This window comes from Gallinula chloropus, assembly GCF_964237585.1.
Source record: "Gallinula chloropus genome assembly, chromosome: Z".
NCBI classification, from domain to species: domain Eukaryota; kingdom Metazoa; phylum Chordata; class Aves; order Gruiformes; family Rallidae; genus Gallinula; species Gallinula chloropus.
The window spans coordinates 43,478,592-43,493,142 of NC_140089.1; the positions used below are offsets into that span (position 1 = coordinate 43,478,592).

Genomic DNA, 14,551 nt, shown 5'->3' on the forward strand with positions numbered 1-14,551 from the left:
TTCTTTTCATTACTTAATATTCCCAACAGCACAACATTTATCAAGTCAAGGACTGAGGAAGCAATTAGCTATTAATCATGGTTAATGTAAGCCCACAGCAAAGTTCCAGCCATGTTGCAATACACAGGTAAGTATGTTGGGCCACCAGATTTTGCTGCTGTCAAAAGACACAAGTATAACATCATTGAGGCACATATCATTCACAAGGCTTATGTAGGCATAACAATATCAGATTAAAGCACTGATATTCAAAATCATTCTAGAGTACATTAAATATTCCAATGACACAAATTGAAGAAAAGAACAAGTTTTTCAGATCATTTATTTTTTGGATAGTCTTCAAAAGAGTCACTTATTTGAAGTAATAAAACCAGGTTACAGGAAAAAAAATCCTCAAAGTCTTTCAATGGAAAAAGACAATGTAAAAGCTAAAGCAAGACTGAAGCAATATCCTTTAATTACAACGTTGTTGCAAATCGGTTGCTCCTATTCATACATAGCAATTATTTTGCTGCTACCTATAATTTTCTATAATTTCTGGGGCTGGATTTTGAAAAGTCTAATGTTTCTGTACAGTAAAAGTTTGTATTGTGTTTAGATTTAAAGGAATATGTCTTGAGAATTAAATTACTCTTGAGAAAGACTTCTGACTTCCGGTCTTAATTTCATATTTTTTCACCAGCAATTTACATTCCATAGGTAAGATTCTTGAACACATGTAACTGGAATATCAAGTAAATAAAGTAAACTGTATTTCTGACACAAAAATTTGCTACACTTTTCTGGCAACTGGATAAATTCTACAGAGCCAGAGAGTTCTCATGACACTATCCAAAACACAGTACATCCCTTCCAATAAATTCCGGGATTGCTCCAAACCTCTGACTTACTGCAGCAGATAGGAACATGAACAGGAGAATAAAACATGAGTTAACAGTGGTCATCTGCTGCAAACATGAAAATGCAAGAGGTCTGGCATAAATGTTTTCAGCTGCTAGAGTTTCTAAAGGGGCCAAAAGCAACAGCTGAGGATTAGCAGGATGAAGCGCAGCCCCAGCACCACCATTCTTAAGAAGCTGCAGTTGCTGAAAATATAGTAACTCAGAAAAATGTACCCTCTGCTTATTAAAAAAATCAGTTCACACACTGGGGGACAGATACACTGCACGGAGCTTTATTCACCAGACATGCTAACACAATTTCACATCTGTAAAGGCTTTGTATACTGGAGAAAGGAACAAGTGTGAAGATTTCTTGCTTTTAAACACAGAACTGAAAAATTAGATATGGTCCAGAAATACCAGTGCTACTTTATATATATGGGAAATAAGTAAGACCCACCAGACAGCACTTAGAACAGTTCCTTCCTATCACTTTTACTATTTCCTCTCGAAATATCGTGTACTACTTTGCTTATTTTCATTGCAGACAAAATTTATTTGTACTATAAATAGAATGACCTTTTAGAGAGATGACAGAGTGACTTTCCCACATGAGCAAAGTGCATGGATGTCACAAAGAAAATGTAGCAAAGGGAAATAAAATCTACAGTTGCACTAAGCTCAGATATTCCCCTACATAAGATCTGTATCAAAGCAGCATCTGTATCATGGCCAGATGCCAGAAGTAGGAGGCCATAGATCCATGGCCTACCCACATCCCATGCCCACAGAAGACACCTGTTCCAGCTTGCAAGGAGAGTAAATCAATGACAGCTGATAGTAACTCCTTTTTAGGCAGCGATTGGGCTTTCCTGCTACCTGTTCTTCCCCACCCCCACCCCCCTTTTTTTCTTCAGGAACTTCTAAAAGGGAGCAAAGCCCTGCATGGGTGCTGACTTCAGTTGCAAGCACTGCAACTGCAGAATCGTTGCTCTCCTCCTAAGTGTGTTATGTGTCAGCCTGTTCAACTGATGTCCCAGCCAGTGCAGCCACTGGAGATGGGCCCCATGAAGGTGCAGAGGTGCAAAAGAGAGCATGCAGCACAACAGGCCTTCTGGAGTGGCTGCCTCTAACCTGTCTCTGGCCTGGAAGGAGCCAGCCTCAGCACTGCTGGCCCCCTTCCACAACCATAATTAGGCAAGGAAAAGACTGAGGGGAGTAGCAGGGAGAGACAACTGTCTATCAGAGCAGCTGAGATGAGAAGGCAAGATACATCCATCAGCAGCTCAGAGAAATGTGAGGAGCTGGTGAAAGGACTGCAGTGACTCAGTGGGCCAGGCCAAAGCGAGAGAGGCTGAAAAGAGCTAAACAGTGATGTGGAAGCTTAGCACCCAAGAAAAGGACAAGTGGGACATATCAGCATCCCTGCTCAGCTTTGGTGAGCCTTCCTGGTGCACGTCAGCGTTGTTTTGAACCAGCTGCAATGACAGCAGGGTGTCCCAAGGAGCTGTGCCTGCTGCCATTCTTGCACAGGCTAACTTGATCAGCAGTCCAGGCATACGCTGTTAGGAAGTCAAAGCAGAAGAAAGCCCTTTGGCAGAGAAACTTCTGCCTTGCCAACCACATTTCTTCTCCTCTCTTACATGCTGATATACAGGTTTTAAGAACGTGTACATTAAAAGAGATAGGATCCTATAAAAAGTACTGCAAAATCAAGCTATTTAAGAACCAATGTAGCCCCAGCACACAAATCTTTTACTAGGTTGCTGTCATATTAAACCAACAAGATGGCTCGTATCTTTGGAGACTGCATTTAACCCCTGAGGTATAAGGATAAAAAATACATGTAGGTCCTAATGCTGGTTTTGCTACTTATTTTTGACTCAGGGTAATTAGGTGCATTCTCATAGACACTACAGTTTCCCCTGAGTGGTGAATTCATGTAGTAAAGGCAGCCAGGAGCTGTTGCTCCTTAAGAAACAAATCACTGCAAGAAGCAGGTTCTCCCATATCTGCTACACTCACCACTTTCTGATTTTCATGTGCCAAAAGTATGAGAATATTCTGGTCCTTGCCAGAATGTCCTCAGCTACTTCTTCTGTAAATCCAATGAAGATTCAATATAAAGGCAGAGTTTTATATAGGTGCTTGGAACCTGAAATCTGTCAACCTACACTTACAAAAATACCAAAAGTAAGCAGTACCACAGAAAGCACAGAGGAAGAAATTTTGAAATGTCTTACTTAACTGAGGAAAGAGGGACATATAGATTTATATAAGGGCAAATCCATGTTTGGCAAAGGAGTTTTATATAAAAGAAGAAAAGAGAAATATCTTTGCTCTGGTTGCTGTCCAAAGCACTGTTGAATACTTTCTGTTCCCTGGGATTCACTCCTGTTATGTGAAGTGAAAAAAACATCTGGATGACCATTCTTCCCCCACCACATATTGCAGTATATTACATTATTCAGTATCTAGAAAAATAAAACCAACGAAGTTATGATCTGGCAACTAAACTCACTTGGTTGCAGTAAAATGCTAAATTGTACCCACTACTGTATACAGCTGACATCCAAATTCTGCTACCAATCTATCACCTGCTACTTTAAGAACTACTTAGTACTGTCAGTATTCAGCATCATCAGTTTCAAAGTATTTCTCCCCTTCAGCCAAAGAAAACTTCCAAGGCAAAATTCCAGTCACTTGTTCGTTAGTAATTAGCAAATAAGCCCACAATCTATGTAAGATATTACAACAAATGCCATTTAAGTCTCATCTCATTCATTCCTCACTTGCAACTCTGCTCCTGTCAGTAATTCTTCCTTATTCTCTGCTGTATTCAATGTAACATTATCATTTATAGTACAGTCCCTTTCCAAGAGACAACTATTAGCATAACAGACGATGGGAGGGGAAGAAAGAGAAAGTTTTTAGCAAAATAAATGTAAATTTACCAGCCCTTCTGGCTGTGATCTTGGAGCCATGCCGCAGTAATCGAATGCACACTTCCTTGTTGCAGTGGTTAACCATCCGCAAATGAATGCTTCTCTTGGTTTGGATTTTTACAAGGCATTTCACCATTTTGACTACTAAATCCTCTTCTCAAAGTCCTGTAAAGGCTCTATCCATGCCAGCTCTGACCTCCTATTGGGCTCCCACTGAGTTTCAAGAGACTAGTCACTCTCAATGAATCAAATGACAAGCTTCTAACATGGCCAACAGAAATATCCCAGTAGGGAACAGAACAGGAGGTTATTTTTAAACCTTTCCAAATGCCTCGTAACATACAATACAAACTTCCACAGCATCCGTGTCAGCTAGCAGTTGCTAGCATAACAGCTGAACCACACACAGAAGCATAAAAGTATCCAAGGAACCAAAACATAGCACAGTGAAACAAAAAAACAGCATTTGGGGTATTTTTCACAGGGGAAAAATGTCACTGTGGCCTCTATTTTTCTAAAGGGTCCCAACTTGGCCACTAATGCCCATTCCCCGCCTCTGCCTGGAAAATATTTTCAGAGGATACAAAAGGAAAAATCTTACACTGTGCTTACAACCTTACTCAAAGGGCAAACTAATGAGATGAAAATGTTTTCATTTCAGCACTGTTTTCAACACTGACCTGTCTGTGAATGAATAACAAAATTACTGTGCTTGGGAAGAATGTCAATCTTTGCATATGTGCTCCAGTTCCCACTTCTGGACGCATTCACGTCCACCAGAAAGACGTGTTGCTTCACAAGGCTTAGCACTTCCCTGTCCCCATCCAGCAGAGATATGCAGCTCCCAAAAAAGGCATGACGCATATATGCTGGCTGCTGGTAACTTGTTCCAGCAGGAAGCAGGAATGCAACCACGTGCACAGCATCACACTGTCCTAGTGGGACAGGAGCTCCTACTGGGTCCACTGAAACCACAGAGAGGAAATAAACTGGAAGGAGTGTACGGGAGTGTGGGGGGGAAGATAGTCTCTCACTTCCCAGAATGATTACCTTTAATGTTTATGACATGCAGTGCCATCTGAATCTTCGTTATCTGCCATTCTTGTTCCTTTGGCACCATCAAACCAATGATGTATGTGTAAGTACATAGGAAAGAAGGGAGCAGGGGAGAAATCCTGCAAATATGTATTTTTACACTGAGGGATTTTCCTTATGAGAGGCCGGTGCTTCAACGGAGCATTTGGAAAGCACCCTTACGACATCTCCTTTCTTCCCCTCCCAGGCCTATACAGTATGCACATCCTGCATACCCTCCTTTTCACTCCTTCTTCCCACTGGACAAACACTCATCTCCTTCTCTGTGAGCACTTCCTTGTGGGTCTGAGGAAAGACCAAGTGTCCCTTTGCTTTCCATCTCCATTTTTCATCACTTCAAAAGATTCTGTCTGCTTTTATCATCTTTATTCTCAAAAATGTTGTAGCAACAAAAGGTATACATTTTCATAAAAAAATAATTCTTAGAATATCAGTGAGGACATCTAAAAGTGTGCAACTTCCCAAAGAAGGAAAAAAATTGAAGAACATGGATTTTAAGCAGGAGGAATTTAGAATGACTCTGAGTCGTGAACTCTTTTTTCAATAATATAGCACAATGTACATCAATCAATAGAATGACTGAAGCATGCTACTTTTAGAGCTTTGGTTGCCCTAAATGCAGAAGTCAATGTTGTTAGGAAAATAATTCCTATATGACACTAAGACCCCAAGTATCAAGTGACTTAAAAGAAGTTTCATTAAGATCTTGTGACTCAAAAACTCCTGGTTTTGCCCTTTTGTTTTTTCTTTTTTCAGATTGGACTACTCAAATACATGAAGCCCTGACAGCGATAGCATCCAGTGCTGAGAAATCCAAAGACAATGACCTACCACCTACAAAATAATTTCCAAGTTATCACGACAGGCGATAGTCTATCCAACCAAATCAGACAGTGAAAGAAAGCAGCCACACAATTCCTATAGCAACACCAAAAGAAATATAACATTTTCGACTGCATACTGAGCAAGTACCATGAAAGGACACAATGGTACTATTCAGAAGGACCTATCTTGGCCATCCATGACAAAGACGAATTTTGCCATCACACTTCTGGATACATATAAAACTCTTGTTGTTAGGTGCTTTTTGCAGAATGTCTTTCATGTTCAAAAGGTAGAAATGGTCCCTCCAAGCACTGCTGACACTCATATATGTGAAATCTAATTCCAAGGGATATCCTTCTACCCACTGCAGGAATTGTATGGTTGCATCTTTACACTGCAATTTCTTTCCTCCTCCTGAGACAGACAGGACATTAGTGCAAGCCAAGAATCAGTAACAAAGAACATGAAAGCCTGAAGAATCTTAAGTGGCAGCAACAAAGCACTGAGAGATGACCTGCAAAATCTAATGCATGCGGACTTCAGGTTATTTTTTAAATTTTGATAAATATGTATTGCCTGTTGGCCAATCTCTAGGTTAAAGTCTCTTGATACATATTAAAACAGATATGAAATTGAGAATAAAATTTTGAATCTAGGTGCTTAAATTAGTAATTTGACAACTGTACTAGGCCTCTAAATGCAGACCGAAGAACTGCCTCTTGAAGAATGACACATTGTCCTGGTTCCCACCAGGCCAGAGTTAACTTCCCCAAGCCTCCAGCACAGGTGACTGCACTTGGGTGCGGCTGCTTTCCACACACTGACTTGACATCACTCCCCTATAAAAGGGGATGGTTGGGGAGCCAAGTAGATGGGTCTGGTGGGTCATCAGGTTGGTGCAGTTCTCTATGTTATCACCTAGTTGTACTCCGTGTTATCACCAGGTATGTGTATTCTGCCATGAGATCCATTGTTGTTCCCCTCCTGGTGCTGTGTCACTAACTGTCCTTATCCCAACCCACCAGTTGCTTGGGCCCACCTACAAAGCACAATACAGCACCATGTGAAGGTCTTGGTCATCAGCAGCTGAAACATCCATACACATACTTTTAATTTTTGTTTTAACTTCTCCCAGTTTACTTTTGGGACAAGATAGGAATCCACCGAAGTGGCCTGAGTGCAAGAGAGCCAGCATCAGAGATCATTTCAAGCTGTAATTTGGTAGTATAGCCAAGATCGCTGCAAGAAAATACTGTAAAAGAGCTAAATATTGTTAACTTAGCAGCTGGTGGCATTTAACTATGCATAACATTCTACAGGAAAACCATCAGCAAGTATTTGTATTAAATCACAGTAGTAACAACAACCTGCCTGGCTAAAAGGAGACATGACTTCTTATGTAATACATACATTTGAAACCAGTACTGTCTAGTGAGTGTATAGCAATGATACGTCAGCAGTTTCCAAAAATGGATTGAATTGCTTGGAGTTCTGTGCTTGGGACATAACAACCCCATGCAGCATTACAGGCTTGGGGAAGAGTGGCTAGACAGCTGCCTGGCAGAGAAGGACCAGGGGGTGTTGGTTGACTGCTGACTGAGTATGAGCCAGCAGTGTGCCCAGCTGGCCAAGATGGCTTGTATCAGAAACAGTGTGCCCAGTAGGTCCAGGGAAGTGACTGTGCCCCTGTACTTGGCACTGGTGAGGCCGCATCTCAAGTGCTGTGTTCAGTTTTAGGCCCCTCGCTACAAGAAAGACACTGACGTACTGGAGTGTGTCCAGAGAAGAGCAACCAAGCTGGTGAAGGGGCTGGAGGGCAAACCTTATGAGGAGAGGCTGAGAGAACTGTGGTTGTTTAGCCTGGAGAAGAGGATGCTGAAGGGAGACCTTATCACTGCCTACAACTACCCCAAAGGTTGTAGAGAGGTGGGTGTTGGTCTCTTCACCAGGTGATAGGAGGGGGAAAGAATGGGCTCAAGCTGCACCAGACATCAGGAAAAAATTCTCCACCGAAAGGGTTATTGGGCACTGGAACAGGTTGCCTAGGGAGGCGGTTGTGTCACCAACCCTGGATGTACTTAAAAGACGGGCAGATGGGGTACTCAGGGATAAGGTGTAGTAGAGGATAGGTATGGTTGGACTCGATGATCTCAAAGGTCTTTTCCAACTTAGTGATTCTGTGAGTTGTAAGTGTGGCCCAGCAGTCTTACAAGCAGCAAGCAGCTGTTACTCTGCAGTGCTGGGAACTGTCTAGCAAGAACACAGAGTTGGTACTTGGCTGACAGAAAGTGAATTCTCAGATGCAGGTATTTCACAAAAGAGGTAAACAGCTAATTGCTAAAATTATATATTCGTCATTCAGCCACCACTACTAATTATAGTAAGCCAAGCACACAAACAGCCTAATTCACCCTGTTCTTTCTTACATTGAGCGCTGAAACTTCAAAGAATGAACAAAGCATGTTGAAGTGATGCCTATAAAACTAAATTAGGACATACTCCCATGAAAATGAACACACATCCCAACTTCTGGCTCACTACATCCCAAGTTAGAACCATCCTTAGATTCTATTTGGCTTCCTTTTTAATTAGGAAGAATGCAGTTATTGTTATTTAAGCTGGCTAAGATGTTCATACAATTGTTTTTAATGACTGCATCTAAAAAAGACAGATGTTGAATGTGATCTTTTACATTTTGGAAACACACATGGAAACCATCATTCTACAAAATTCAAACTGATCTTCCACTAACATCCTTTCTTATGAACATAATTAATTAGCAAATATTTTTTTCTAACAGAAAGAAATATAAAAGTAAAAGCAAGAAAAACAACATACCTAGCAGTAAACTACCAGTTTTCACTCCTGAGTAATTCAAGTTACTAAGGAGTAAAATGGTGCTCTGTTAAGATTAGTTATTTCTCGATAAGATCCTTTCACTTGACAATCTCTAAAAAAACTTTTTAAACAGAAATTTTAACAATAATAAGTCTTTTCAGCATGTATCTCACATGAGGCTTATGCAGAACTCCTTGAGCTAGCGATCATGTCTCTGTATGACATGCAGAGGCTTAGTGGTGTGCTCCTAATGCTAATTATTAGATTTTTTTTTTTCCCAGATCAGTAAACACATCTTTTTCTATATGCTTTACAATAAATATTGGCAGCATTTGGCAGGAATCGTGTAAGTGACTCACCTTCATCTAAAGGAACCTCTTCCTCCTCACAGGGAGAAGGAAGGAGGGGCTGTAGAGGTTCCATGTTGATTATGAGTTGCTTGTTCAAGGAGGGAGAGCTGCGACTCTGGGTAATGCTGGTTCTAAAAGAACATGGAAAACGGGGTTAGTGCCTTCACAAGGAAACAACTGCAGCCCAGTATATCTTATCTCAGAATCATTTTGCATAAATTACACTAGGCCTCGAGCTATCATAACGAACTGTGCACACTGAACATCACTTCCATGCTATGTTGCACCCTCAGCACATATAAACCTTTCAACATCTGAAGTCTAAGAGAAGCTTTTGTGCTGGTTTGCTTTTCTTAATGCAGCCTGTCTCCTTTTCATCTCATGCAGGATTTCAGTGTGCTGCTCCTCTCCACACCGCACAGCCCATGTCAGCATTTGGCTTCAAGGAAGGGAAAGGTAGAAAGGATGCAAATCATTTTCCTTTGGGACTGGGTAAAGGATTTGTAATGGTTTGAGCACTGCATACTAAGACTAAATCAGGAACAACCATATTCCTTCAGATAACAGATTCACAGTGCTCTAATTCTCACGTATCCCAGACACTGCCTCCACATCATGCCTCCAGGTGTGCAGGCTGGTTTTCTTTCTTGTCTTTCTCGGTTCTAACAGGTTTTCCTGGTAGCAGGTGTTGAATTTTCTCACACAAGTTTCAGGAATGTTGTTGATTCACTTCAGTCATGAGGCCGATTAACCTAAAAATCATACTACTGAGAATATAAAATGGCTCTTTAGAATAGGTTTTCTAGGACTTAAATGACACAGGCCTGAAGCGAGAGGCCTGCAATAAATCTGAATCATTACATTATAAAATATTTACTTTTGACAAAAGCAAAGATGAAAGGGAAGAGGCTTCCACTTGACTTCAAATGGTACGTAGGTAAAGTGCTGAAGTTTCGCAAAATGCATTTCAAGTTTGCACAAAGACTTGGCTTACAATTCCATGTAGATGGAACTGAATGAACTACAGTACCTATTGAAGTGAAAAGAACTGTGTTGCTGAGGGTTTAGGTAAACCTGGGGCACAGATGCCCTACTCTTAAGTTATATTACATATCATTAAATATTCTGGGGAGATAAACAAGCTTTCTTGCTGGATTGCCATGATCCTTTACTCATTAACATATGCCCCAAACTACTTATGTCTTCATTTGCATTCTGTGAGCAGCCTCTAACAACTATTTAGTTTAAATTTTCACTATATAAAGAAGTTTTTCACTCAGATTACTGTAATTATGATCACTCCAACTCAACGGTACCTCCTCAGGCTTTTTATGAATCCCCTGAATCTTTGTGCTTGCTACACAGAGCTATGAAGCAACTCCGAAAATAGGAGTTGTGCCTGGAAGCACTCATAATGCTCCTACTCCACACTTATTTACAAAGATCCCTCCTTCAGGCATACCCTGGAAGAAAAACATTGTGCATTCATCAGAGGAACTTGCCACCATATTAATGCTGGATGACTTCACAGACCAACAAATTTTCAGTCTGCAGTGTTTAAAATGTAATATCCAAACACAAATATACTGAACAGAAACCTCCTCACAACTGCATGTTTCTTCCTCTTTCTCAATGCAGCCATCATGCCACTGAATTGACTTTGAGATGGCACAGGGAAAGAAAACTTTATGTAAAGATATAAAATAAATATATACATCAATATTTTTCTTCAGTTGTATCGTTTCCTCACATCTCACATCTGAAAAACTATCATTTCCCATCCCTAAATTGCTCCTTCACAGAGTAAGGTGTTTCTAAAGTGTGCTCTTTTTTTGGAGATAAATTTTTTCCTGGTTTTTGCCTACTTGTGCTAGTAGAAGGACAAGCTATCTAGCTCTGTCTCTCATTTCAATACCTGCACTGTAAAAACCACTTCAAATCATTAGAATTTTTCTTAGTCTTTCTTATAAACTGAACTTGAAGTTACCATAATATTGTAAATACAAGCATTTTAGGAAGTTTAATCATAAAAAAATATACATTACTATTTATGGGTGTTAAATCCATATAATGAATTGCTCTATAAACTTATTTGCCCTCTGACCAGTTTCTCTATGTACACTAAGAGTTTTAAGCAGCATGTTTAAAACACTTTCAATACTGAAAGCAAAGTAAAATACAAGAAAAAATATTTATGTGAAAATCTTTTCTTATCCCATGGGAAAAACAAAACCTGTGGGAAATAAGTAATAAGGTACTTCCTTATGTGTTTAACTATTTTCACTATATTAACTATGTCCTCGGTTAATACTTCCTAGGCCAGCACTTACCCCATTTTTAAATGTCATCTCCAAAAGAATGTTCAAAGCATCCTTGCATGGCCTTACTATGAATTACAAAGTAGGGCTGCACAACATTTTTATAAACATTTGCTGCAAATATGCTCCTATCATTTAGTAAAACTAATCCACTTTTCTCTCAGATATCAGTGGAATAGCAATATTCAATTAAAAATAAACCAATCACACACACACTCCATCCCTGAAAAAAAGCAGAATATTGCTGTTGAATGTTCAGAAAGTTAAGTAACCTTTTAAAAAAAGTTTTTAAATAGCTTTTTCCTGATGTCCTTTTTCTTCTCTTCCAAAGGACTTAAACTCTTACGAATTTTCACTGTCACTGAATGATAAGAACCAGAAACCACCAGTTTGCCTGCAAAGTCTAGCTGCTTATTTCAAACAAACCAAATGTTTTCTCTCTGAAAAAAAAGATTCTCTGGTCTCTTCTCTCTTTACTGAATGAACTTCTTGCTTTTAAACCTGACTGCACTATGGAAAAAACCTATCAAATATCCTTGTAAACCCACACCTATACAATACACAGAATCTTTCAATACTGGACAAGAACTAGGAATGAAACTTTTCTGTCAGGACCATGTAATAACACTCTGTCTTAACACAAAAAATAATACAAGCTACTTACCTGATCGATTAAACACAGCTTCAAAGCAGAATGGATTAGGTTCCCTTGTGTAGGAGACTATACGTTATTGCCAGAATGTTTTTAAATACTGGCAATATTTCCCAAGGCTTACATGCCTCGTTGTGGAAGCTCAGAATGACAGCCATTACCTCTTACCGTAGAGGAAAAAATAATTTCTCTGTAGAGAACAATAATCCTTCGCAGTTCTTAAACTTTAATATCGAATATCAAGACATACCTGTGAACTTCAGGAGGTTCCCTCTGGATTTTAGAACTTGCCTCCACAACCTCTTTGGCTACTTTTCCACTGCATTAAAACATGAAATAAATATTCAGGTTCATTACATGCCACGCACTATGTATACATGAACAATTACGTTACATGCAAAAGAGGAAAAAAGGAAAAGAGGTATTCCTATGTAGTCAACATACATTATTCCAGATTACAAAATTCTGCTGACCACTTTTCTGAAAAGCTACTGAAGAAAATGCAGACTTTTTGTAGCAGAATACTAGGAGTGGGTCTGGGCTGTCCCACTAACGCAACGCTGGTCCAGAGTTGCCCAGTAATAGGAGCATACGATCTCTACACTAGCCATACATCTTTGTTTTTACAGAAACTGAACCAAATGTGGAGTCCTGTTGTGGTGAAGCTTCTCTTTGACAGAAGTCTGCATGAAGCCTTCAGTTTATTTTATAAGTGATGCTAAAGAGACAACAGAAAATCATTTGAATGCTGACCTGAATTAAGAGTGAACAGGTCCTCAAGAAAGAAAAGCCCTCAATTTGCCATGAGTAATTACTGACATTTTCTCTCACTTTCTGGTTTACAATGAATAAGAAATGGGAAACACCCACCTATATCGAAATCTACTGCCTTTAAAAAATATCTTGCTGCTGGACATGGTCTTGATCTGACTGGATTTTGCATACCTTGAAGAAAAAGAACAGAGGCTGTGACATTTCCAGCACAGAAGGAAACTGATAAGCAACAATGAACAAGGGAAACCACAAGCTTTCTTATCTTTATACCATCAACTAATATTCAATAATTGGGCTATCCAAACTTTTGAAGGCCTTTATACAAATGAGACTATAAAGCACACACAAAACAATTCAGACAGCACTGAAAAAGTGACTAACTGGATAGAAAAGCAAAAACATTAAATGCAGAAAACTGCTGAATCTCCAGAGCCTTTAATTTACAGGATGAAGGACAGACTGTGGTACACCAAAAGCCTCTAGGACAGTGTGGTGGTTTGCTCTGACACTACCTTGTTTGTGGGAAGATATGTCTAGCTCCCCTTTCACACTGGTAAACCCAAGAAATAATACAGAAGTGGTAATGTTTGTCTCCAAAAGTAGTTGCATTTCCAATGTCTCTACACAGTCAGCTTCTAAGTAGCCTCCATCACGTCCTACTGTTTATCTCTAGTCATGAAGTACACTGCAAGTCTTTTATCACAAAGACTATTGAAGGTACCTCAGACATGCCATCTCCTTGATGCTCTCTGCCTTCAAAATGGTTAATTGATTTCATAGAAGTATCTCATTCCCAGACCCTACCATACAATCTTCTATGAATGATATCTATACTTGAAAATAATCATGTCAACCCTGAGCCTGGATTGAGACAGGAGTAAAGCTCTGTTTTTCAAGACATACCAAGCGAACATGACCTTATCCTAAATTCCAAGTCTCAAGCTCTTCTAAGCAGATGGGAGGACCAAATCTAATGAAGGGAAAGTGTCACTGTCATTAGTAACTTACACAACTTGGCTACCTTGTTGGTATCCCACAGAACATAACAGACAACATTCATCTAATGTTATTAACTAAGCATCCACACTGCACAGCTGTATGAAAACTTCTGCTGCTTCAAAACTACTGCCCTAAGCCTTTACCTACAGATTGCTTTGACTTCAGCTGTATGCTCAGAGGATTGTTGTTACATTTCTGCACACTGCATATTAACTATTACTGTTCTCCAAGCTATCAGCCAGGTTCCTCTCTATTGAGTATCACTACTGATACTCATTTTACTAAAGTAGTCCTTTTTTAAAAATGACCAAAATTGAAACAGGTAAGCATTAATCTAAGCAATCATGCTGAAGAGAGAACCACACAGAAGTGCCCTGAAGACATGTGGACAGTAGAGAAAAACGAGAGAAGCAGCCCCCACAGACACTCTGGTCAATGAAGGAGCCAGAGGAGGTGTTACAGGATCTGGAGCAGAGATTGCTCTGTAGCCCATGGAGAAGACCATGGGGATGCAGGCTATCCCTTGCAGCCCATAGAAGACCACGCCAGAGCACGTATCCACAATGCAGCCCATGGAGGACCCTGCACCACAGCAACCAGACATGCCCTGAGGGAAGCTGTAGCCTGTGGAGACCCCATGCAGGAGCTGCCTCCTGGCAGGAGTTGTGACTCATGAAGAGGAACCCATGCTGCAGCAGGTTTATCCTGAAGGACTGCATCCCATGGGAGCAGTTCATGAAGGACACCAGAGCAGGGGTAAAGTGTGAGGAGTAAGGAGCAGCAGAGATAAACTGTAAAGTGAATGCTGTCTGTCTGTGCTGCCTGGGGCAAGGAGGACATAGAGGAGTTGGCAATGAAAGAGTGAAGTTGAGCC

At 40.2% G+C, this 14,551-nt stretch overlaps 1 protein-coding gene across 1 annotated transcript in view; it reads right to left on the minus strand.

Moving 5' to 3' along the window:
- Positions 1–14,551, minus strand: part of FRMD3 (FERM domain containing 3) — a 147,747-nt gene that overhangs the window by 5,006 nt on the left and 128,190 nt on the right. The window contains exons 11-13 of the mRNA XM_084278938.1: positions 12,775–12,849; positions 12,155–12,223; positions 8,944–9,065 (exon numbers count right to left, since the gene is read on the minus strand). Coding sequence (XP_084135064.1) covers positions 8,944–9,065; positions 12,155–12,223; positions 12,775–12,849 — 266 coding nt within the window. The remainder of the gene's footprint in view (positions 1–8,943; positions 9,066–12,154; positions 12,224–12,774; positions 12,850–14,551) is intronic.